Genomic DNA, 24,185 nt, shown 5'->3' on the forward strand with positions numbered 1-24,185 from the left:
AACTGATTGGAGTTGAATTGAACTAAATTGATTAAACGGAACGGACATGCCTAAGTTACAAGTCTTACTATAATTAGTGTTTACAAATTTTTTTTCAAATCATGAAATTTTAAGATAAGTTATCAAAATATTAAGAAAAAACAATCAAACATAAATATCAAAATAAACCAGTATAAACTAGCATTAGTTATCTTTATAACTTATAAGGTATTGAGCAAACTACAAAGAGAGCAAACTCTAACTTACCAAGAGTGCAAGCTCTACAGTTGTTTATCTCAAATACTTCGTACTTTCTAAACTAACACTTGCAGATCTACGGGTTTAGGAGTAAAAAAAATTTAGGAAAATTTTCCAAAATGAATATCAGCATTGTTAATCCCACCTCAAATTCATCTCATGTTCCTTCAATTTTCCAAAACGCATCTTTTTTACCCAGAATTTCATGGTTAACCCCCAAAATTCCCTCAAAAAATCACCCAAAAAATCACTCAATAATTGCTTCCTCAATTAGCAGCAGCAGCAACAACAATCAAAAAACACCCACAAGCAGGAAAGATAATCGGTGGTCTCTTCATGGAATGACGGCTTTAGTCACCGGCGGCACTCGTGGAATTGGGTTTGTCACTCTCTCTAAATTCATTCAGCCCTTTTGTGATTACAATTCCAAAATTTAAAAAGATGTGATTTTTATGTGAAATGTGGTATTTGTTTTCTTATGAATTAGCTTAAAGGGTATCTGGGATTTTGTTTAGGCATGCAATTGTTGAAGAATTGGTGGGTTTTGGAGCAATTGTGCATACTTGTGCTAGAAATGAATTGGAGCTTCAAAATTGCTTGAAAAATTGGGAAAGTCAAGGGTTTAATGTTAGTGGGTCTGTTTGTGATGTTTCTTCTTGGGAGCAAAGGGAGAAGCTTATGGATACTGTTTCTTCTGTTTTTAATGGCAAGCTTAACATTCTTGTAAGTCAATGTCTAACTTTGATCTTATTTTGTTGTTTTTAGTATTAATTTGATTAATTTGGAGTAGTGTTTTATATGTATGATAGTTCCTTGCAACGTTTCAGGGTTTAACTACTTTGCGTTGTGTTGGTTGATTTTCAGAAAACAAGTTTATCTCAGTGATAAACAAATTTTGTTTATCAAATGACATTTTCGAAAATAAATCATATGATTTTGACTTGCTTTATAGGCTAATATCATGTGATAATGATGGTGTAATGCTTGTGTATATTTCTGTTCTAAGAGGTGTCTAAACTTATATAGAAATTGGAGAAGTTTGTGGTAATGGAGTTTCTCCTTCCCCAATTGTAGGTGTGAGAGGATAATGATATTAGTTTGATTACTTTGATTTGTAAGTAATTTCAGCTCGGATTTTCTGGTACTGCAGACTGCAGAGGGTTCAGTGTATGTTAGTTTGTTATCATACAGAACCTTGTTATATAAGTAAATTAAGTATTTATATAGAGATTCGACTGGGGGAAAAAATGTTTATATATGGCAAACTAGAATCTACTTTAACTACCCATCTACTATAAGTGGCCAGCATTGGATAAGTATTGATCTTTTTTCTGATTAACTCAATGTAATGAGCTGACTGACTAAGTTTGTTGCTCCGGACTTGCCTGTGATATGGGGAGCTGCTGTGACATGACAATCATTAGAGGCTTTGTTCTTTCCACTTGTTTATGCTAATCTGAACTTGCTTTTAGAGCATGATTTTGATGAAATTTATCCAAGAGTTAGGATTAAAGGGCTCTTCCACAGTCTCAATTAAAGGCTTTGATTGATTGATTGATATTCCTCGGCCAAGATAAGACAAAGTATAGAATGAGGAAGCATCTTTTCATATATTAGATGGGACAGATAGGATAGGGACATAGAGAGGGAGGGTGGAGGCTGTAAGCGAACCTTGATGATGCTCTTACCTCACATCTATAAGATAGTTTGCTGGGTGAATCTACCTCAAATTTTCTCCTGCTTTTATAACTCCTCCTGTGCTTTATCAGTTGTCACATTTTTCTTTTTGGATGTTTCTATATTTAAAAAATGATTGGGTATAATTTAAAAAAAGTGGGACATATATTTTAAATTCTTTTTTCTCTCTGTAAAGTGATAAGAAACGGTGGACTAGGGAGTACATAACCAGTTCAATTAGGTCTTTTGAATTGCTGTGCTTCTAACCTATCTCTTATCTCATTGTTTCAGAGATTGTTTGGTCACTGAATGAATGTGTAATTAACCTTCTGTTTGTCCTGAATGTAGAATTATTTACATTGTGTATTTTTTTCCCTGTTTTTTGATTGGTCTTCCTCTCAGGTGACACTGAAAATAGCTTGTTTCTGATCACTTGTGTTTGCAGGTCAACAATGTCGGGACAAATATACGGAAACCAATTGTTCACTTAACTCCTCAAGAATATTCGACATTGATGACTACAAATTTTGAGTCTGTTTTCCATTTGAGCCAGCTGGGTCATCCCCTCCTAAAAGCTTCTGCCTGTGGAAGTATCGTGTTTGTCTCTTCTGTCTCTGGTTTTGTTTCCTTGAAATCAATGGCTCTTCAAGGAGCAACTAAAGGTGATCAAGTGATTATTGTTTGTGTGACCTGTTATGTAACTCCTCAAGAAGTACATGTCAATAAGTCTGCATTTGAACTTTTTGGTTTGTAGGAGCAATTAATCAACTTACTCGAAATTTGGCATGTGAATGGGCAAAAGATAAGATTAGGAGCAATGCTGTTGCACCTTGGTATATCAAAACCACTATGGTAGAAAAGGTGATTATAACTTCCTTGGTTACTGTTTGTACTCTGAGCTTTTGCTTCTTTCTGGATCAATATTTTTGCCTGTGAGCCTAAGCATTCTGGCTGATAATTTTAGTGTTGTTGATGTTCGTTTTAATCATCACTTTGTAAAATCAAAATCCAAATGTAAAGATTTTTCAAGTAGCACTGTAGCATTGTTGTCTATCATATGTAATATAATCCTTTGTGCAATTTTATACTTCCTCCGTTTCTATTTAGTTGACACGTTTGATTTAGGCACATATATTAAGGAGAGGAGAGAGTGAGAGAGAATGAAAAAGCAAGTGGGGTAGCTTGTAAATGCAAGGTAAAATAATTTACCCCAAAAGGAAACGTGTCAACTAAAAAAAACTTCCTAAAAAGGAATACGTGTCAACTAAAAAGAAACAAAGGTAGTAATATGCAAAAATAGGGTTTGTGTTACAAAACAATTTAATTCAAATGCTTGCTATGAGCCTATGACCTGCCAGTTAATAGATGACAGAGTAGGGTTAGTGAGCTATATAATAGTAAGGGGTTAGTTTAACATTTATTCTGCTTTATATTTTAATTTTTTTTCAGGTTTTAAGCAATGAAGAGTATCTCGAAGAAGTTTATTCTCATACACCACTTTGTCGTCTTGGAGATCCAACAGAAGTCTCATCTTTGGTTGCATTCCTCTGCCTCCCTGCATCTGCTTACATTACTGGTCAAATTATTTGTGTCGATGGTGGAATGTCTATCAATGGTTTCTATCCCAGATTTGATTTCCAGTAGCTAGTAAGCTCACTTCCTCTGTTAAATTATGTGTAATTGTGTCTTTGCCTCTTTTATGCCTTCTTGTTAAATTAATATTAGCATAGCTTTTCTGTTCACTCTATTTCCTCTGCGACTACCTTGCTGCCCCTTAACTAATGGAAACTTCCTACTTTTGATTTGAGTTTTTGATGTCCACGACATTTAATATTCCTCCCTCTCTCTCTCTCTCTCTCTCTCTCCTTTATGTCTCATTCTTTCAAGTCCACTCAAACTTCTATCCTTTTCAACAAATGTATTAATTCAGCATCTTTTTTTTTTTCCCCAAAAATCTCTCCCTTCCATCTTGCTGTGTTTGTGTGTCTTTCCTCTTGTCAGTGTAACCAGATGTTGTCACCAGACATCACTAACAACAACCATGAACTGTGAGGTGATGTTGGTATGTGAATGCAGAATGAAAAAGTGAAAGTAGATGCTGAGAAAGTGTTATTGACGATTGTGCAACCTTTGTCTGGCCTTTTTTATATTGCCTGTCTTCATCTATGCTTGAAACACATGCTTGGGTTACTTGGCATCTCGACATGTATTTGTAGATCCTTTCTTTGACTTTAGTAAATTTTATTCACGTGTCAGACAACGAATTGTTCGTTCTCTCACTGCTTGTTCATCGATTGTTTGTGCTCTCACGGCTTGTTCATTATTTCGGACTACATTTTGTATCGAAATTAGGGTTTTGCATTATATTTGACATTAATCTTAGGTATGATCTTGGCAGAATAAAAGTCACTTTTCTATGTTAGGATGCCTAGTAAATTAGTCACATTTAGTGAAAGAAAATTGTTGAGTGCATTCCTGACGGCAACCCTTTAGGCTGAACACGGACAAACACTGTGCCCTAAATTAAATTAGTTTCTATCTTTGGCTTACCCTGAGCCCCTTGCAGCCTCCTCTTGTTTATACTTAGTATAATAAGCTCTCATCTAAGCAAAATGATACAAACTTGAGCGAAGTCATAGAAATACCACGTAAAAGCATTTGTGAATAAGAACATGGCAAGGGTTATCTGCTGCATTTGAAATTGCATTAAGGATTGAATGTCATCAATTCAGTACAAATTTCAAATAAATGGACAGAAAGTTTCATAAAATATATTTGACAGCATAACACCATTTCTTGAACAGTTATTTTGTTATTTGAGGAAAGACTGGTAGCAAAGTTGTGGTAAAATTGCCGAGTAAACGAGATGATTAACACTGAAGCGGAAAGAACATTGTGACCAGAGGAGTAAATAAAATTTATCAACTCTTAACTTTATAAGTTAATTTTGAGGTAAGGTAGCTTTGAGAGTCTGAGTTTTACTTTTCAACTGAAAGATGCAGAAGTTAAACTTTTTTCCTTCAGGAATATGGTTCCACTTTTCTACTTGAAACAACTTCTCCACTGTTCATACCCCACCATCAGCCGGGATCAAGTGATCAACGTTAGGTTGATCTTGTCGTCATATTTCTTGTTGCATATTAACTGGAAAAAAAATGTGAATGAAGCTCTTAAGATGGTTCCTGATGATAAATGTTGGATGAAATATGAACCCTTGGTCTATGTAGGTGTTTTTATCCAGATAGTCATTTATATACATGTATATCAGTATATGTGTGAAAATGAAGCTATAAGATCTTTAGTTCTGCTTACAGAATGCAGAGTTACCAATCAAGGGGACATTGTGTTTGGATTAGAGAGGACAAAGTAGAAGCTAAGGCCATATGACAAATATTTTTCAGTGGAGAAAGAGAAAAGAAGTATATATGATTCGAGTTTTCTGTCAAAAGGATTTGCTCACTCCTATTACACTGTTCCGTAAAGACTTGGAATATCTTTTAAGAGTGAAGATGTGTTTCCAGACCTTGATGATGTTACTCAAGCTATTGGTTGGAGTCTGTGTTTTTAGTGAAGTTATTGTTTACTTGCCAAGAAAATCCTGCTAATCACGTTGGATTATGGTCTTCTGTTAGTTCAGCTCATGACAATCTGAAAGATTGATTTATATCTTGTCCAACTTTTTGACCTGTTCATAAATTCAATCTACCTATTAGGTTGAATGCTATTTTTCCTTCAATTATCATGCGTTCTCTCACAATGATGATAATTCTTTCTCTAAGCAATTTAATCAGTTTCTATTGTACATGTACTTTGTTATATATATATTTTACTTTCTATCATTCAACACATATATGATATATCTGTAGTGTAAAGCTTTTTTTGGAAACTTTTGATTCTGTTTTATAAGTTAACCATGTAATTAGTAAAGTAGTCTTTTTTTCATCCAAAGATAATATTTAGCCATCTTGTAAAATTTTCACTTTCGAGTTTTGAGTTGGGACTGGATACTAACTTGAATTTTGTTTGGATGTAACTGTGTTATGATACTCATTTGATTTTATTCTATTAAAATGCATGCATTACAATAATTACATACTCTGCATGCACACCCGCTCATGAACACAACAGAAAAATATTTGGATTTGTGTTCTTCGGTATAGGATAGCTCCTTGACCAATTTTATGAGGTATGGTGGCTTTGGCTGTATACTTTTGCCAAATTTAATCACATGATGGATTATACCTCTTGTCTTTTTAGACTGGAGTTAATGACTGAGGGTTATATGCTTGTACAAGTTACAAGGAGCACCAAAATTCAAACTAGTATGTTATATCACTTTCTAAGTTTCTACTGGAAGCAACCTGTCAAAAGTACTGTGCACAATTTCTGATTGAAGGTTATATGCTTATGCAAGTTACAAGAAGCACCAAAGTTCAAACTTGTATGTTATAGCACTTTCTAAGTTTCTACTAGAGGCAACCTGTCAAAAGTAGCGTGCACGGTTTCATTGGCTGATTTTTTCAACAGTTACCATTAATGTAAAATCTAAAGCAGCTCCTGCAGCCACATGGCCTTATTATCAACTGCAGTAGGCGGGATATGTCATTTCACTTCTGGGCGGAGTAGTATATAATAGAAGTGCTAGTAGTATGGCGGTACAAAATACATTATTCGGAGTTTAGATCCAGTGTAATACGTAGGGTGATGTCTGAATCTGGTAGCAGCTGCATTGTCAAACGATGGTCTCTTATTGGCATGACTGCCCTTGTCACTGGGGGCACTAAAGGAATTGGGTTACTCCTTGCCCCCCTTTTCCTTCTATCTTTGTATTAATTTGAGAGCTTGCTAATTTGATTCATGCATGCACAATTCAGTATCAATGTATTAATAATTTAATATTCCCTTTGTTTCACAGTGATTGTCCTACTTCACAAAATATATGTTTCAAATATGTTGTTTTATATGTTCATTATCTCTCTATTTAAATCTATAAGTGTAACTGACATATCTTATGATATGTAGGTGAGTTTTTGATTAAATTTCTGCTCTCATCTTGCAGGCATGCAGTTGTTGAAGAACTGGCTAGCTTTGGGGCAAGGGTTCATACATGTGCTAGAAATGAGGATGAACTTGAATCATGCAAACGCAGTTGGGAGACTAAAGGCTTTCAAGTCAGTTGTTCTGTCTGTGATGTAACATCTCAAACACAGAGAGAGAAACTGATGGAGATTGTCTCCTCCAAGTTCAATGGCAAGCTCCATATTTTGGTTAGTATGTAGTAATGGGTATTAACCTATATCCAAGATGTTCAACAGAGAGTTGTTTCTTGGTTTCACTAATAGTTGGTATTTATTTTTGGTGAAATCTAATTAGGTCAACAACGCTGGGACTTTCATACAAAAGCCAACAGAACAGGTCACCACTGAAGACTATGCAACTGTAATGGCCACCAACCTTGAATCAACTTACCATTTAAGCCAACTTGCTCACCCATTTCTCAAAGCATCTGGGTCTGGAAACATCATCTTCATATCTTCCGTTGCTGGTGTTGTGGCTGCCGAAGTTGGCTCTCTTTATGGCACTACCAAAGGTATTAATTAAACTGTGGCACATTATATAAAAATAAAACAAAACATGAATCCTAAACTTTGATGTTTTTTTAACTGTGGATGACAATAACATACAAAAGAACAAAATATACTTGATTTGGTGTACCCTGTGCTCTTAAAAACTCCTAGCATTTGATCTGGAAAAAGCCAAGGGAAATGATGATCAAATATCCAGTTGAATCTGAAATCCTTTGCTTTTAAATGGATAAATATGTGTGATATATCTATGTATACTCTTGGCAGGAGCTATGAACCAACTAGCAAAGTACTTGGCATGTGAGTGGGCAAAGGACAATATCAGGACCAATTCTGTTGCACCATGGTTCATCCGTACCCCTCTTACTGAAAAGGTAACAACATAACTTGATAATTTTGTATTGCACAAAATGTATTGTTACTCCAATGCCTCTCATTGAAGTGGGTTATGGGGGGTAGTCACACCTCACACCACTCACACGTGTGTTGCGTTATCCATTAAATATTTATGTTGGAACACTTATGGAATAGATGGAGGTTATGTATCGCATATTCATATATGAAGTTTAACTATACTAGGCGTTGAGGAGGATTAGTTTAATGGATATGCTAAGTTTTAATTCAAAGCAAAAAATGAGGAGCAATGTTAGGATACAACGTTTGATCAAGCAATCATTACGATTTTCCTAAGTTTGTTGCGCACCTGGCCGGGGCAGGCAATCAGGCAGACGGACCGTTTCAGTGTTTTGGACAGTTGCTTTGTGAGCAGTCATATCTATTCGGATATTAACTGATTGTTCATGCAAATTTCTATATTTATGACATGTGGTGGATATAAATAAAATTTATTCAAATCTTCTTGGTTACTTTGAGAGAAAAACTGTAGTAATTTTCTTAGAGTGAAACAAACACATTTCCTCTCAAACTTTGTTAAATTAGTATTGTAAAAACAAGCATAGCTGATTGGTTTTTCATTGTATCCCAATAGTTTTATGCTTATCGTGTAAATCAATTGTTCCAAAAAGAGTCGATAAATAACTATTAGGAAAGTGTTTATCATGTATCTTGAACTTGTGTCTTTTTACATCAAATATCTCCTAGAATTTCTTACAACCCACATACTGATTTCTGAGAGTAAAATAATAATAATAATAATAATAATAATAATAATAATAATAATAATAATAATAATAATAATAATAATAATAAATAATAATAATAATAATAATAATAATAATAATAATAATAATAATAATAATAATAATAATAATAATAAATAATAATAATAATAATAATAATAATAATAATAATAAATAATAATAATAATAATAATAATAATAAAAAAAAAAAAAAAAAAAAAAAAATAATAATAATAATAATAATAATAATAATAATAATAATAATAAATAATAATAATAATAATAATAATAATAATAATAATAATAATAATAATAATAATAATAATAAAAAAAAAAAAAAAAAAAAAAAAAAAAAAAAAAAAAAAAAAAAAAAAAAATAATAATAATAATAATAAATAATAATAATAATAATAATAATAATAATAATAATAATAATAATAATAATAATAATAAAATAATAATAATAATAATAATAATAATAATAATAATAATAATAATAATAATAATAATAATAATAATAATAATAATAATAATAATAATAATAATAATAATAATAATAATAATTTCATACTAGTAAATTTGTAATCATGAAATTGCTTAATTTTGAGATAAAGTCATAAAACAGAGAAATGTACCTTTTGTAAATTGTTTACTTAGCACTGAAAATCCATAATGTGTTAACCCTTAGCTCTAGGATAGTTAGCCCAATTCCTCACACTGGGCTTGGGATTGGTGGCAGGTACTTAGTAACAAAGAATTCTTGGAAGGAGTTGAAAGGAGAACTCCTCTTGGAAGAATAGGAGAGCTGGAAGAGTCATCGTCGTTGGTGGCATTCCTATGCATGCCAGCCGCGTCTTATATTACTGGCCAGACCATTTGTGTTGATGGAGGTTTTACAATCAGTGGCTATGTATCCAGCCATGTGTAATATAAGCTATGGTGATAAGCTTTCCTTAAAATTCAATTATGTAATAAAAGCTACAGTGATAAACTAATCAGTGTATTTATTTTTCAATCAAAACGTGCACGCTATGTATGGAAGTATGACAAATACTTTGTATGGAATTACAATAAATTATCATTATGCTTGCTAAACTTTCTTGAAATGATATGATTTGTATCATACTAATATTTTGTTCTTCCTCTGATTGTGCATGGGATATGTATGGTTGATTAAGCATTACCTTCTTGTCTATAAAAAAGGTATTACCTACTATTGCTGAAGCATATTGCTCGGCTGAGACCGAGATTTAGTGTTGAGTCGAGTTTTTTTTTTCTTTCTTGAGTTAGTTTAGGATTGAGTGCATTTGGAATTGGCTTGCCTTTGGCTTGTTCATTGAAATAGAGTAGACTTCGCAAATGAGCCTCATTCTTTCATAACTAGCTGAACTTAATTAGCTCGTTTGCTTCCAAGGTCTGCATTATTATATGACGTTATGGACTAGTATAAGTTTATGAGCATATATAAACAATGGTGAAGTTAAAATCTAATTATTCACCTGATAAATTTAAATAGCAATCTATTGAAAAGGTTAGATTTCAAGCTACTGTATTATTTATGAGCGTATATAAATCAAACTGTAAACAATCAGAACAGCCTAATGCCCTTATTCACAAGACTTTGTAAACTTCAACTTCATTTACACCTACTAAAACGTGAGACTAATGATATTGAGCTCGAACTATTCATCGAAAAGATAGAAATAGCAACGTTGTCAGAGAAGGGAAGAACAAAAATCCAATTTGAAGCTCCGACAGCCACAAAGGCCTTATCATCTATATTGAAGGCATCTTAGCATAAAAGAACTTATATTTGTTGTAGTGCTGGTAGTGTAGTGGTGAAGGTCTGAAGGATAAAAAAATTTCAGACTGTAATTTTGCATTAGCAGAATTGCAGAAGGGTGATTTGATGTCTGAATCAGGTAACAGTTGCAGAAATAAACGATGGTCTCTTACTGGCATGACTGCTCTTGTTACCGGGGGCTCTAAGGGAATCGGGTTTTCTCTCTGTTCCCTTTTCCTTCATTATTACCGTTGCTTGCTCATACATGCATGCTCAAGTTGGTACTAAAGGGTTTTTTTTTTTTTTTTTTTTTGCTCATTTTGATTGCAGACATGCAGTTGTGGAAGAACTAGCAGGACTAGGGGCAAAGGTCCATACATGTGCTAGAAACGAGTCTGAACTTGAAGCTTGCAAACGTGATTGGGAATCGAAAGGCTTTCAAGTCAGTTATTCTGTTTGTGATGTGTCTTCTCGATCCCAGAGAGAAAAGCTCATGGAAACTGTCTCTTCCGAGTTCAATGGCAAGCTTAATATCCTGGTTAGTTAGTATTCTTAGATCTCATCTGTGACATCTCACATTGAAATTTGAAAGTAGAGTAAGCATGTGCTCCAATCCACCGCCTTCACCAGTCCATGCTGAACCTGATCTAGCCTGGTCCATTGGCCACATGCCCACGGCTAGAAAATAACAGATTTGCCCTCTGCTTCTTTTTCAATGTTATATTATTACTAGAAGTATGTTGTATTTGGTCACATCCTATGTAGGTGAACAATGTTGGGACTTACCTAAAGAAGCCAACAACAAATTATACAGCCGAAGATTATACAACTATAATGAGCACCAACCTTGAATCAACATACCATTTATGCCAGCTTGCCCATCCTATACTCAAGGAATCAGGGTTTGGCAGCATCATTCTCATAACTTCCGTTGCTGGAGTTGTGGCTGTCGAATTGTCGATACTGGCTCACTTGGCAGCGCATCAAAAGGTATTTATCGAACCTCATCACATTATGTATAAGTAATAGTCACAGGCAGTTGTAAATAAAGCTCTCAAATAATAGCAGTTTGTCTTTTAAACAATTGATGAAAAGCAAAGGCTAAGCCAATTGACTATGAAAAGTTTAGACGATTCTTGTATTATTTACTTTTACTTCAGCTAAATACTTCGTATGACTTATATGAGTGTGGTGTAATATTATGGTGTATTGACAGGAGCACTGAACCAACTAGCAAAGAGCTTAGCATGTGAGTGGGCAAAGGATAATATCAGAATCAACTCTGTCGCACCTTGGTACATTCGTACCCCTCTTGTGGAAGAGGTAATGGCATAACATTAGACTAAATTCCATTTATAGCATAAGATCTCGTACTCTTTCTATCTATAAATAATTTTTCACCTCTGCATCAGTGACTTACTGAAATTACAGGACTACAAAGGGAGTACTATTACTCCGACCTTGGGGGGTTAGTTGTTGTTCAAAGTTCAGGCTTAGATATCATGCGTGCCTGATTGCCTATACTAACAAAATCTGAATACAAGTGTATTAGTTCGTCATCCTTTTTTGTCTGAAACTTGGCAGGCTCTTAATGACAAAAAATATTTCGAAGGAGTAATAGAAAGAACTCCTCTTGGAAGGACAGGGGAGATGGAAGAGGTGTCTGCTTTAGTGGCATTTCTATGCATGCCTGCTGCTTCTTACATTACTGGCCAGACCATTTGTGTTGATGGAGGTTTTACTGTCAATGGATACAACCCGACAATTGGCTAGATGACTGGCTTGGATTCCTGAAGTATTAGTAGAGACAAATCAGGAGCTTCGAGCTTGTTCTAATAAGTTGTATGTAATCATGTACTCCCTCGGAACAATATTTATTGTCACATTATCCCGACTCTTCATCTATTTAAATTTCACTCTGATGACCCTCCTCTTGATATGAATAAGTTGTTTCTCATCATCTGAATTCACTGATAATCTTATCTTATTAGCCAGAATTCTTACCTGAACTTACTAGTCATAACTTATCTAATAATGCTGCTATGTACTTCATTATAAATGCTACATCGTTCTACTACTCTACTCCATATTATATACGAAGTCTTGTATTAAGTTATCCTCCATAGCATCGTTTATTGCAAAAAAAAATTCCCTCAAAGATTATCATTTTTCACTAGAGGTCTTATGTCCTTATTGACATGATTTTGTTTGACTTCAAGTTCATTAATACCTGATAAAACATGTTACTAATTTGATTTTGAGCTCTATATGTTCACTGAGTAGCTATGAATGATGGAAATAATGACGTTGTCAGAAAACGGGGGATGAAAATTGCAATTTGAAGCTCCCACAAATCCAAACGGAAGTTCCCACAGCCACAGCCACAAATCCTGCCAATACTGACTTTTCTATAATAAAGGCATCTTAGCATATAAGAAATATATTTTCTGAATTGCTAATAGTGTAGTGGTGAAAGATAAAGACATTCAAAAACTCTTTTTAATTTTCCATTAGCAGAACTGCAGAGGGATTATCTGATGTCTGACTCTGGTAGCAGTTGCAGAAACAAACGATGGTCTCTTACTGGCATGACTGCTCTTGTTACCGGAGGCTCTAGAGGAATCGGGTTTTCTTTCTGTTCCCTTTTCCTTCATTAATATCATAAACTTGTTGATTTTAAGTATTCATACAAGCTGCTCATGTTGGCATTATACTGAGAAAGATTTCTGTTTTGCTTATTTTGATTGCAGACATGTAGTTGTGGAAGAGTTAGCAGGACTAGGGGCTAAGGTTCATACATGTGCTAGAAACGAGTCAGAACTCGAAGCTTGCAAACGTGATTGGGAGGCCAAAGGCTTTCAAGTCAGTTATTCTGTTTGTGATGTAACCTCTCGATCCCAGAGAGTAAAGCTCATGGAAACTATCTCCTCTGAGTTCAATGGCAAAATAAATATTCTGGTTAGTGTATATTCTTAGCTTTCATTTATTCATTTGTGCAACGCTCCTGTATTTCTTATAATGAAACTTGAACTTGAATGGAGCATAAGCACTCTTTCCCATCTATCGCCTTCACCAGCCCGTGTCGAGACTGATCTAGCCTGGTCCATTGGCCACATCTACTAGAAAAGGACAGATTGGCCTTCTGTTTTCTTTTTCATTGGTTTGTTTTTACTAGAAACATGTTGTTTTTGGTTAAATCCTATGTAGGTAAGCAATGTTGGGACATGCCTATATAAGCCAACAGTAGATTTCACAGCAGAAGATTATGCAGCTATAATGAGCACCAACCTTGAATCAACTTACCATATATGCCAGCTTGCCTATCCTCTTCTTAAGGCATCGGGTTTCGGCAGCATCATTCTCATGTCTTCTGTTGCAGGCGTTGTAGCTGTTGATGTTGGTACACTTTACAGCACATTAAAAGGTATGAACCAGACTCAGCTCCATCAAATTATGTACAAGAAATAGTCATAGTGTCACGGTCCGAGTGATTCAACACCAGATCGTGCGGCGCGCTCTCGTCTTTTGGCGACAAGGGCGCAAGCCTAAAGTAAGGAGGTTCGTGAGCACACAGCAACACGGACCTACGGTGTCTCAAGAGGGCACACGAGAACAACGAGTGCGGAGTCGGGGCTTGTGACGGCCGATACTTCGAAGCGGGCACAAGCGGAACCGACGAAAATGAGGACGTCTCTAGGGTCTCTTGGTTTGGTGGGGGATGCTTTAAAACAAGGCAAGCACAATATCTATAAAGGCTTAAACAACACACAAGTCTTAAAGCAATAACAACGGGGTAGAGAGCTTTGATTGAATAACCATTCGCTCCCTAAAGAGCTTTATATTGCATTAGTAGAGAATTACAAGTGAACGTTGAAATGACAGTAACACAATAATTCTCCCTAGGGTCTAGAAAAATAAAAAGAAAGACTAAAGAGACATTACATAAGGAAAATACAAGGAAAATAAAGAAGAATACATAACAAAGAGGTTGGATTCTAACATCCTCCCCCACTTAAGTCGTCGACGTCCTCGTCGACTTACAAAATCTACACTAAGATCTTAGCAGCTTCAGTCTTCTGTTGTAGGGGTGGCTCTTGGCGTGGTAGCTGACGTTGCGGTTGTTGTCGTCGGGATCTGGATGGTAGGGTTTTAGACGACTAACGTGGAAGACGGGGTGAATCCTCATCCACGTAGGCGGTTCTACCTTGTATGCGTTCTTCCCAATCCGTTTAGTGATGCGGATGGGGCCTTCATATTTCCGAATGAGGCGACGATCTCTCCCTCTGAGAAACTTCAGCTGTTTTGGTAAGACCTTCACCATCACCATGTCCCCAATAGCAGAATCAACTGGCCTTCTGTTTTGATCAGCCCATTTCTTCATCTGGCGCGATGCTCGCTCTAGGTAGGCTTTCGCAATGTCGGTGTTTTGCTTCCACTCTCTTGTAAAATCTCGAGCCTGAGCACTCCTATCGCCCTCCCAGTTAGCCACTGTGTGCGGGAGGAGAGGTTGTTGACCCATGACCAACTCAAAGGGGCTTTTGTTGGAAGAAGAACTCCTTTGAGCGTTGAAGCAAAGTTGTGCGACGTCCAAAAGTCTCACCCAATCTTTCTGGTTGGCGCTCACAAAGTGACGTAAGTATTCCTCGAGAAGCCCATTGAATCTCTCTGTCTGCCCATCAGATTGAGGGTGGTGGCTTGACGACATGTTGAGGTCAGACCCCATCATTTGGAATAGCTCAGACCAGAATATGCTCGTGGTATCCCTGTCGCTTACTATGCTCTTTGGCAATCCCCAGTATTTCACAATATGCTTAAAGAAGAGCGGCGTCGTTTCTTTTGCTCCACAAGCCTTCTGCAAGGGTACAAACGTTGCGTATTTTGAGAACCTGTCTATCACCACCATGATAGAAGAGAACTGGTCAACCTTCGGGAGGCCACTAATGAAGTCCATCGACACACTCTCCCACGGTCGAGTTGGTACAGGAAGAGGTTCAAGGAGGCCCCCGGGCTTCTGTCTGTCAACCTTGTCTTGCTGGCACACAAGGCAGGTTTTGGTGTAGCTCATCACATCTTCCTTCATTCCTGGCCAGTAGTACCCCATCGCGAGTAGACTGATGGTTCTCTGCCAACCTGGATGTCCCGCCCACAGCGTATCATGGCATTCCTTCAACAACATTTTCCTCAATCCCCCTGCTTTGGGGATGAACAGCTTTGTACCTTTGGTGAAGATGAGGCCATCTTCCAACCAAAAGCGTCTAGTCTTCCCTTCTTCAATCATCCTTGTTATGGTTTTTGTCATCGGATCATCTGGGAGATAAGCACGAACTTGATCTCTAACGGATGTGGCAATGCTGCTTGCAGTCATTAGCGCTAACTTGTACATCGCAGCAAGATCGGCCCGCCTACTCAGGGTATCGGAAACTCTATTGCTGGATCCCGTTCTATAGGTGAACTCCACGTCGAACTCAGCTAAGTCCTCCTACCACCGAGCTTGTTTTCCTGTCAGCTTGGGTTGGGTGAGAAAGTGACTCGCCGCGGTGTTGTCTGTGCGGACGGTAAACTTTGACCCGAACAAGTAGTGCCTCCATCCTCTTAGGCAGTGCATAATGGCTAGTAGCTCCTTTTCTTGTGCCGCATACCTTCTCTCCGCATTATTCAGCTTCCTACTTTCGAATGCAATAGGATGTCCTTCTTGGAGGAGCACTCCTCCTAAAGCAAAATCCGAAGCATCCGTCTCGACCACGAATGGTTTGGTGATGTCTGGAAGGGCAAGGACCGGCTCCTTCACCATTGCTTCTTTCAACTTCTGGAAAGCTTCCTTCTGGGGCCCTAACCATTCCCAACGACAATCTTTCCTCAATAGGTCGGTGAGGGGACTTGCGATCTCTGAGTATCCCTTAATGAATCTTCTATAATAGTTCGCCAGTCCTAGAAAGGATCGCAGAGGGGTTCTTGGGATCCCGCCAATCGCGAACAACACATATCTTCTTTAGGTCCATCCTCAATCGACCCTTCCCCACAAAGTGTCCAAGAAATCCGACTTCTTCCTGCGCAAAGGCACACTTTTCTCGTTTCACAAAAAGGTGATGTTCTCTCAGATTCTCGAAGACCAATCTTAGGTGCTCGAGGTGCTCCTCCAAAGTCTTGCTGTAGACAACGATATCATCGAGGTACACGACCACAAACTTGTCTAAGTACTCTCGAAATACTTGGTTCATCAGAGTACAGAACGTAGCAGGTGCATTCGTCAAGCCGAAGGGCATGACTAGCCATTCGTATGCCCCGTATCTCGTCACACAAGCAGTTTTTGGTTCATCTCCTTCGGCGATACGAACTTGGTGATAGCCAGACTTCAAGTCTAGCTTTGTAAAGTACACTGCATCCCCTAACAAATCGAACAAATCCGCCACCAAAGGGATAGGGTAGTGATTGCGCACCGTAACCTTATTTAATGCTCTCTTCCTTCGTGGAAAGTGTTGCTAGGAACGTGGGCTTGTTCCTCTTCAACCCCTTCTCCAATTGCATTGCTGAAAGGAGGGGCCCTTTCGGCCCTTTTCCCGGATCGCAGGTTCGGAGGAGACATGGTTGCTACCCAGGCACCAGAATAGATCTAAGATGCGGCATCGGGACTGCCTTACTAAAGTGTAAGAAGTCCATGCCGAGCACCAAGCTGAAGTCATCCATTGGCGCAACGGTAAAGTCCACCTGTCCGCTCCAATCTCCCAGCTTCATTGTTACTTTCTTGGCAACGCCGTGGATCGATTTGGCAACTGAATTCACCGCTTTCATACTGCCTCCTTCTGGTAGGAGCTTCAACCCAAGTCTTTTTGCCTCCTTTTCTGAAATGAAGTTGTGGGTAGCACCGGTATCCACCATGGCACGAGTTTCCTTTCCGTTTCCCAACGCATTCACATACATCAATCCAGAGTTTTTGGGTTGGCCCTCAGAGCCTTCTCTTCCCATAGCGCACATCATGCGAATGGTCCCCAGTCTGGAATGTTCTCCTTCACTAGGTTCTACCTCATCGGCTTCTTCACCCTCGGGGTTTTCTAAGGACATGGAGGACAGTTTCTTTTGGAGATTGTCAATTTCTCCCTTGTGTCGACATTCAAACCACTTGTGCGGTCCTCGGCAAAGGATACACGTCAATGGCCTGGCTGCCGAAGATGAACTAGGGGTGCTTCCTCTATTAGAGAAGGAAGAAGCTCCACTCTTCCGAGAGTCTTCTCCCCCACTCCTATTGTATCTATTGTTCGAGTTGTTGGAGCTCACTTGCGAGCCATGTCCGGAGTTCCTAGGAGGGTTCGGTGTCGGCCCGCTATTCCCTTTCTTCAAACCTTGTCCTTTCTCTGAGGAGTAGTCCATCAACCTTTCGGCTGCAGCGATGGCTCCCGATAAAGTATCAATCTTTTGGCGCCAAATTTCTCTTTGGGCCCATTCCTTAAGACCACGCACAAAGTTGAATAGGCGATCTTCCTCGGACATATTGTGGATCTCCAACATGCACGCTGAAAACTCTTTGACATCTCCCGGATAAAACCCTTATGCTGCAAAGCAGCGAGCTTGGTGCGAGCAACAAACTCGGTATTCTCGAGATAAAATCGGGCCATCAGCTCTTTCTTCAGATCCTCCCAAGTATCCACCGACGTCCTCTTAGCTTGGATGTCGGCGTACTTGGTGCGCCACCAAAGCTTTGCATCATCCACCAAATACATAGTGGCGGTATCAACTTTTAACTCATTCTCCAACTGACAGACCCGAAAGTATTGCTCCATGTCGAAAATGAAATTATCGACTTCTTTTAAATCTCTCGTGCCATTGAAGGTCCGAGGCTTGGAGGTTTTATCTTGGCACCTCCACTTCCCCCGAGCCCTCTCTGGGCACGCATTAAGGTTGCACATTTATCTTGTGCTTCATCAGCGACGCCTTGCACGAAGTTAAGTTGCTCCGTTAACCCATCCACAGTAGCGGCAAGCCTCTCTATTTGGTCGGCTTGTTTTATTACAATATCCTCGAGTTTGGGAAGCCTTTCTTCAAGCATAGCCCACTGTTCGGACTTGCCTTCAAGCCAAGCAAGTCTTTCCTCGAATGTGTATTCATGCATCTCTCCTTCTTCTGCCATCTCTATGGCAAACCTGGCTCTGATACCAAACTGTCACGGTCCGAGTGATTCAACACCAGATCGTGCGGCGCGCTCTCGTCTTTTGGCGACAAGGGCGCAAGCCTAAAGTAAGGAGGTTCGTGAGCACACAGCAACACGGACCTACGGTGTCTCAAGAGGGCACACGAGAACAACGAGTGCGGAGTCGGGGCTTGTGACGGCCGATACTTCGAAGCGGGCACAAGCGGAACCGACGAAAATGAGGACGTCTCTAGGGTCTCTTGGTTTGGTGGGGGATGCTTTAAAACAAGGCAAGCACAATATCTATAAAGGCTTAAACAACACACAAGTCTTAAAGCAATAACAACGGGGTAGAGAGCTTTGATTGAATAACCATTCGCTCCCTAAAGAGCTTTATATTGCATTAGTAGAGAATTACAAGTGAACGTTGAAATGACAGTAACACAATAATTCTCCCTAGGGTCTAGAAAAATAAAAAGAAAGACTAAAGAGACATTATATAAGGAAAATACAAGGAAAATAAAGAAGAATACATAACAAAGAGGTTGGATTCTAACACATAGGCAATCGTAAAGTTCTCAAATTATAGCAATTGGCCTTATAAACATTTGATGAAAGCAATGGCTAAGACAACTGGTCATGAAAAGTTTGAATGTTTCTTTTATTCATTACTTTTAATTTTGTTCAATATGAATTATATGAGTTTAAAAGTAAAGTTTATGGAGGTTTTTTTTTTTTTTTTTTTTTTTTGACAGGAGCAATGAACCAATTAGCAAAGAGTTTAGCATGTGAGTGGGCAAAGGATAATATCAGAATCAATTCTGTTGCACCTTGGTACATCCGTACTCCTCTTACTGAAGAGGTAATGCCATAACTTAATACTGTATTCCATCCAATTAACTTTGTTTGAATGTTATTGAAGGTTTACTTCAACTGCTCATTTTTATTGTCGTAAACTTTTGGTCAATATGAATTTAAAGATATTAATGTTCAAAGTTGAGCCTTAAATATCGTGGGTACATGATTGTGCGCCTATACTAACAAAATCTGAATACAAGTATTGGTTTGTCATCCTTTTTTCTGAAATGTTGCAGACCCTTAATGACAAAAAATATTTGGAAGGAGTATTAGGAAGAACTCTTGGAAGAACAAGGTAGATGGAAGAAGTGTCTGCCCTAGTGGCATTCTTATGCATGCCTGCTGCTTCTTACATTACTGGCCGACAATTGGCTAGATGACTGGCTTGGATTCCTGAAGTATTAGTAGAGACAAATCAGGAGCTTCGAGCTTGTTCTATTAAGTTGTATGTAATCATGTACTCCCTCAGAACAATATTTATTGTCACATTATCCTGACTCTTCATCTATTTCAATTTCACTCCGATGAACATCCTCTTGAAATGAATAAGTTGTTTTTCTTCATCTGAATTCACTGATAATCTTGTCTGATCTTATTAGCCAGAATTCTTACCTGAACTTACTAGTCATATCTTATCTAATAATGGTGCTATGTACTTCATTATAAATGTTACATCGTTCTACTACTCCATATTATATACGAAGTCTTGCATTAAGTTATCCTCCGGATTATCGTTTATTGCAAAAAATTCCCTCAAAGATTCTCATTTTTCACTAGAGGTCTTATGTCCTTGTTGTCTTATTGACATGATTTTGTTTGACTTAATGTTCATTAATACCTAATAAAACATGATACTACTTTGATTTCGAGCTCCATATGTTCCCTGAGTAGCTATCAATGATGGAAATAATGACGTCGTCAGACAATGGGGAATGAAAATTCCAAATTGAAGCTCCCACAAATCCAAACTGAAGTTTCCACAGCCACAAAGGTCTTGTCATCTATAACCAGCCTGCCAATAATGACTTCTCTATAATTTAAATGAAGGCATCTTAGCATATAAGACATATATTTACTGAATTGCTAGTAGTGTAGTGGTGAAAGATAAAGACATTCAAACTCTATAATTTTCCATTAGTAGAACTGCAGAGGGATTATCTGATGTCTGACTCCGGTAGCAGTTGCAGAAACAAACGATGGTCTCTTACTGGCATGACTGCTCTTGTTACCGGGGGCTCTAAAGGAATCGGGTTTTCTTTCTGTTCCCTTTTCCTTCATGATTATTATAAACTTGCTGATTTTAAGTATTCATACAAGCATGCTCATGTTGGTATTATACTGAGAATGATTTCTGTTTTGCTTATTTTGATTGCAGACATGCAGTTGTGGAAGAGCTAGCAGGACTAGGGGCTAAGGTTCATACATGTGCTAGAAACGAGTCTGAACTCGAAGCTTGCAAACGTGATTGGGAGGCCAAAGGCTTTCAAGTCAGTTGTTCTGTTTGTGATTTAACATCTCGATCCCAGAGAGAAAAGCTCATGGAAACTATTTCCTCTGAGTTCAATGGCAAACTAAATATCCTGGTTAGTGTATATTCTTAGCTCTCATTTATTCATTTGTGCAACGCTCCTGTATTTCTTACAATGAAACTTGAATGGAGCATAAGCACTCGTTCCCATCCACCGCCTTCACCAGTCCATGTCGAGACTGATCTAGCCTGGTCCATTGACCACATCTACTAGAAAAGGACAGATTATTGGCCTTTTGTTTTCTTTTTCATTGATTTGTTTTTACTAGAAACTTGTTTTTGGTTAAATCCTATGTAGGTAAGCAACGTTGGGACATACCTAAAGAAGCCAACAACAGATTTCACAGCAGAAGATTATGCAGCTATAATGAGCACCAACCTTGAATCAACTTACCATATATGCCAGCTTGCCTATCATCTTCTTAAGGCATCGGGTTTTGGCAGCATCATTCTCATGTCTTCTGTTGTTGGTGTTGTGGCTATTGATGTTGGCTCACTTTACGGCACATCAAAAGGTATGAATCAGACTCAGCTCCATCAAATTATGTACAAGAAATAGTCATAGGCAATCGTAAAGTTATCAAACTATAGCAATTGACCTTTTAAACATTTGATGAAAAGCAATGGCTAAGACAACTGATTATGAAAAGTTTAAATGTTTCTTTTATTCATTACTTTTAATTTTGTTCAATATGAATTATATGAGTTTTAAAGTAATGTTTATGGTGTAAGTTTTTTTACAGGAGCAATGAACCAATTAGCAAAGAATTTAGCATGTGAGTGGGCAAAGGATAACATCAGAATTAATTCTGTTGCACCTTGGTACATCCGTACCCCTCTTACTGAAGAGGTAATGGCATAACTTAATACTGTATTCCATTCAATTAGCTTTGTTTGAATGTTATTGAAGGTTTACTTCAACTGCTCGTTTTTATTGTCGTAAACTTTTGGTCAGTATGAATTTAAAGATATTAATGCTCAAAGTTGAGCCTTAGATATCGCGGGTGCATGATTGCGCGCCTATACTAACAAAATCTGAATACAAGTGTTGGTTTGTCATCCTTTTTTCTGAAATGTTGCAGATCCTTAATGACAAAAAATATTTGGAAGGAGTATTAGGAAGAACTCCTCTTGGAAGAACAGGGGAGATGGAAGAGGTGTCTGCCTTAGTGGCATTCTTATGCATGCCTGCTGCTTCTTACATTACTGGCCAGACCATTTGTGTTGATGGAGGTTTTACTATCAATGGATACAACCCAACTTTTTGCTAGATAACTTGCATTGGTTCGGGTCCATGACTTTTAAGTAGAGAGTCGATATCTTCAAGCCTTCAATAAGTTGTACGTAGTCATGTAGACACGTAGTCCCTAGGAACAGAATTGATTGTCACATTATCCCGACTCTTCATCTATATCAATTTCACTCTGATAAACCTCAGTATGAATCTTTTGTTTCTCTTCATTTGAATTTCACTAATGTTATCTTTTTTTTGAATAGTCACTAATGTTATCTTGTTAGCCTTGAATTCTTAATTAAACTTATTAGTCCTATCATATCATGGATATTTAATATATAAATGCACTTTATTAAATTACTCTATGCTTTAATTCATATCATATATGATTTACAGAATACAAAAAAATTGTATTATGTTATATTATCATTCATTATAAATTACAAAACTATAAACTTAACCGTGTTTAACATTCTACATAGGTAGATAAATTCTCTCAAAAAATTCGGTTTTGCCTTTTCTTTGATTAGTACTTGGTACGGAGTACTTGTTTAATATTTATACTTGTATATTTCTTGTAGAAAGTACGAAGTATATTTTAAGGTATATAATAAGCAAAGTATTACAAATTTTAAATTTTTTAATAAATAAACAGGGCTCAAGTAAATGTTATTTATTTGCTATTAAAAAAAAAAGTAAATATTATTTATTTTATTCGTAGCTTTAGGAATCGTACACTCATAGCAAGGTGAGGAAATTTCATTATTTATTTCTTCTAACAACAATTCTTCTAACAAATAACAACCTTTTAATTAAATTAGCCCAAGCAATCCAATCATAGCTAAAAATTTCACTTCAATAACCCTGTTATTGGATTAAATATGTGATTAAAGTCTACCAAACGTAACAACTAAGGATCTACTTTGTATTATCTTACATTATATGAAGTATATATCATTTTAATACTGTTTGACTATAGTTTATTCATAACATTTTACTAAACCTCTTTATATAAACTCCTGTACAAGAAGTCGTTCAACTATATGTCACGTTTGCAACAAATGAGTTGACATTCACCAAAAAGAAAATTTTAATCAAAGTTTAATTTATCAATCAGGTGCCAAACTGTAACTACCAATTATTGGCCTAACCTTTTAGGAAAAATAGGTTTTTATTCATTAATTATTTGAGCCTTACCAAACTACCTTTTTTTTAATTAAATTTGAAATTTGGGTTTGGGTTTGATTGTGATTGTGGTTCCTAAGTGTATATTATTGTAAGTATATTACAAGTGTGTACAGAATTTCTTACCCTTGAGATTTGGGTTCTTCAATTCAATTTATTGGCCACCTTTAAGTATTTAAATCTTTATATTACGAAATACAGAATATTAGATGATTAATAGTATTTCAAGATTGTATACACCATATCGTAAACCCTAGTACTAGAACAACATACGCAGTAAATGAAAAGCCCGAGGTGAATTCTTACCAAGCACACTTAAAGATTATAGTTTTACAAAGTAAAAGTAGTTATTACTATATAGTGTTCTCTATACATATGTGTTCTATAAGTCTAATAATGTTACATGATCACATTGATCAGTATCACTATGAATCATGTAATAAGATCTGGTTGTATCCGATCCTTGATATTACTATATAGTTTTACATTGACAATATTAGAAGTGTATTGTGTATATTCAAGGTTGATCTTCATTGCACTAACTTTCATTTCAGTTTAAAACAAAACATTATTTATTCTTGGAAATTTAATCTAGCCGTGAAGTCATACCGGCCACCGCTATAACAGCTTATGTCGTACGTCTGTAAGTGCGGCCGATGGTGGGCCCGGTGCATATCCACCGAATGACCTTGGCATGCTGATACGAATAGCTCTAGCTCAATGCAAACATTTATATAATTTGTTTCAAAGTTTTAAACCATGTTTTCGATCCCATCGTGTTCATTATTTCATATACATATAATTATCGACCCACACATTATACACAAGGTGCATATT

General features: G+C 37.1%; 4 protein-coding genes and 1 pseudogene across 7 annotated transcripts; all 5 read left to right on the forward strand.

The window, feature by feature from the left end:
• The first annotated feature begins 210 nt into the window (after positions 1–210).
• On the forward strand, positions 211–7,097 carry LOC110683359 (tropinone reductase homolog At5g06060-like). Of its 2 annotated transcripts, none has more exons than XM_021859711.1 (6): positions 211–616; positions 753–960; positions 2,360–2,576; positions 2,669–2,775; positions 3,364–3,561; positions 6,974–7,097. In XM_021859711.1, the coding sequence occupies exons 1-5, from the start codon at positions 357–359 to the stop codon at positions 3,556–3,558; spliced, it is 987 nt and encodes a 328-aa protein (XP_021715403.1). In that variant the 5' UTR covers positions 211–356; the 3' UTR covers positions 3,559–3,561; positions 6,974–7,097. The 2 variants fall into 2 exon arrangements, with proteins under 2 accessions (XP_021715403.1, XP_021715404.1); XM_021859712.1 differs by lacking the exon at positions 6,974–7,097 and adding an exon at positions 5,229–5,730.
• LOC110683363 (tropinone reductase homolog At2g29360-like) lies at positions 6,457–9,708 on the forward strand. The gene is made up of 5 exons (XM_021859716.1): positions 6,457–6,707; positions 6,974–7,181; positions 7,288–7,504; positions 7,767–7,873; positions 9,378–9,708. Exons 1-5 carry the CDS (start codon positions 6,619–6,621, stop codon positions 9,564–9,566), a joined length of 810 nt encoding a protein of 269 aa, XP_021715408.1. The 5' UTR covers positions 6,457–6,618; the 3' UTR covers positions 9,567–9,708.
• Positions 9,709–9,778: 70 nt separating this feature from the next.
• LOC110683360 lies at positions 9,779–12,229 on the forward strand (annotated as a pseudogene).
• LOC110683362 (senescence-associated protein 13-like) lies at positions 12,126–19,769 on the forward strand. Of its 2 annotated transcripts, XM_021859715.1 has the most exons (6): positions 12,126–12,263; positions 12,939–13,047; positions 13,172–13,379; positions 13,629–13,845; positions 19,299–19,405; positions 19,638–19,769. In XM_021859715.1, exons 2-6 carry the CDS (start codon positions 12,959–12,961, stop codon positions 19,698–19,700), a joined length of 684 nt encoding a protein of 227 aa, XP_021715407.1. In that variant the 5' UTR covers positions 12,126–12,263; positions 12,939–12,958; the 3' UTR covers positions 19,701–19,769. The 2 variants fall into 2 exon arrangements, 1 of the variants encoding a protein (XP_021715407.1); XR_002503598.1 differs by lacking the exon at positions 13,629–13,845 and having other exon boundaries at positions 19,638–19,656.
• A 70-nt stretch (positions 19,770–19,839) lies between these two features.
• On the forward strand, positions 19,840–22,390 carry LOC110683361 (tropinone reductase homolog At5g06060-like). Of its 2 annotated transcripts, XM_021859713.1 has the most exons (5): positions 19,840–20,651; positions 20,777–20,984; positions 21,228–21,444; positions 21,673–21,779; positions 22,012–22,390. In XM_021859713.1, the coding sequence occupies exons 1-5, from the start codon at positions 20,563–20,565 to the stop codon at positions 22,198–22,200; spliced, it is 810 nt and encodes a 269-aa protein (XP_021715405.1). In that variant the 5' UTR covers positions 19,840–20,562; the 3' UTR covers positions 22,201–22,390. The 2 variants fall into 2 exon arrangements, with proteins under 2 accessions (XP_021715405.1, XP_021715406.1); XM_021859714.1 differs by lacking the exon at positions 22,012–22,390 and having other exon boundaries at positions 21,662–21,777.
• The last annotated feature ends 1,795 nt before the right edge of the window (positions 22,391–24,185 follow it).

Source organism: Chenopodium quinoa, unplaced genomic scaffold (genome assembly GCF_001683475.1).
Source record: "Chenopodium quinoa cultivar QQ74 unplaced genomic scaffold, ASM168347v1, whole genome shotgun sequence".
In the NCBI taxonomy this organism is placed as follows: Eukaryota; Viridiplantae; Streptophyta; class Magnoliopsida; order Caryophyllales; family Amaranthaceae; genus Chenopodium; species Chenopodium quinoa.

Excerpts from the sequence above, each read along its gene's own strand:
- LOC110683359 (XM_021859711.1), top strand. The coding sequence starts at position 357 with ATGAATATCAGCATTGTTAATCCCACCTCAAATTCATCTCATGTTCCT. Across the intron at positions 617-752 it reads GGCGGCACTCGTGGAATTGG|GCATGCAATTGTTGAAGAAT; the intron begins GTTTGTCACTCT and ends GATTTTGTTTAG. Across the intron at positions 961-2,359 it reads ATGGCAAGCTTAACATTCTT|GTCAACAATGTCGGGACAAA; the intron begins GTAAGTCAATGT and ends TTGTGTTTGCAG.
- LOC110683363 (XM_021859716.1), top strand. The coding sequence starts at position 6,619 with ATGTCTGAATCTGGTAGCAGCTGCATTGTCAAACGATGGTCTCTTATT. Across the intron at positions 7,505-7,766 it reads TCTTTATGGCACTACCAAAG|GAGCTATGAACCAACTAGCA; the intron begins GTATTAATTAAA and ends TACTCTTGGCAG. Across the intron at positions 7,874-9,377 it reads GTACCCCTCTTACTGAAAAG|GTACTTAGTAACAAAGAATT; the intron begins GTAACAACATAA and ends GATTGGTGGCAG.
- LOC110683362 (XM_021859715.1), top strand. The coding sequence starts at position 12,959 with ATGTCTGACTCTGGTAGCAGTTGCAGAAACAAACGATGGTCTCTTACT. Across the intron at positions 13,380-13,628 it reads ATGGCAAAATAAATATTCTG|GTAAGCAATGTTGGGACATG; the intron begins GTTAGTGTATAT and ends AATCCTATGTAG. Across the intron at positions 13,846-19,298 it reads ACTTTACAGCACATTAAAAG|GAGCAATGAACCAATTAGCA; the intron begins GTATGAACCAGA and ends TTTTTTTGACAG.
- LOC110683361 (XM_021859713.1), top strand. The coding sequence starts at position 20,563 with ATGTCTGACTCCGGTAGCAGTTGCAGAAACAAACGATGGTCTCTTACT. Across the intron at positions 20,652-20,776 it reads GGGGGCTCTAAAGGAATCGG|ACATGCAGTTGTGGAAGAGC; the intron begins GTTTTCTTTCTG and ends TTTTGATTGCAG. Across the intron at positions 20,985-21,227 it reads ATGGCAAACTAAATATCCTG|GTAAGCAACGTTGGGACATA; the intron begins GTTAGTGTATAT and ends AATCCTATGTAG.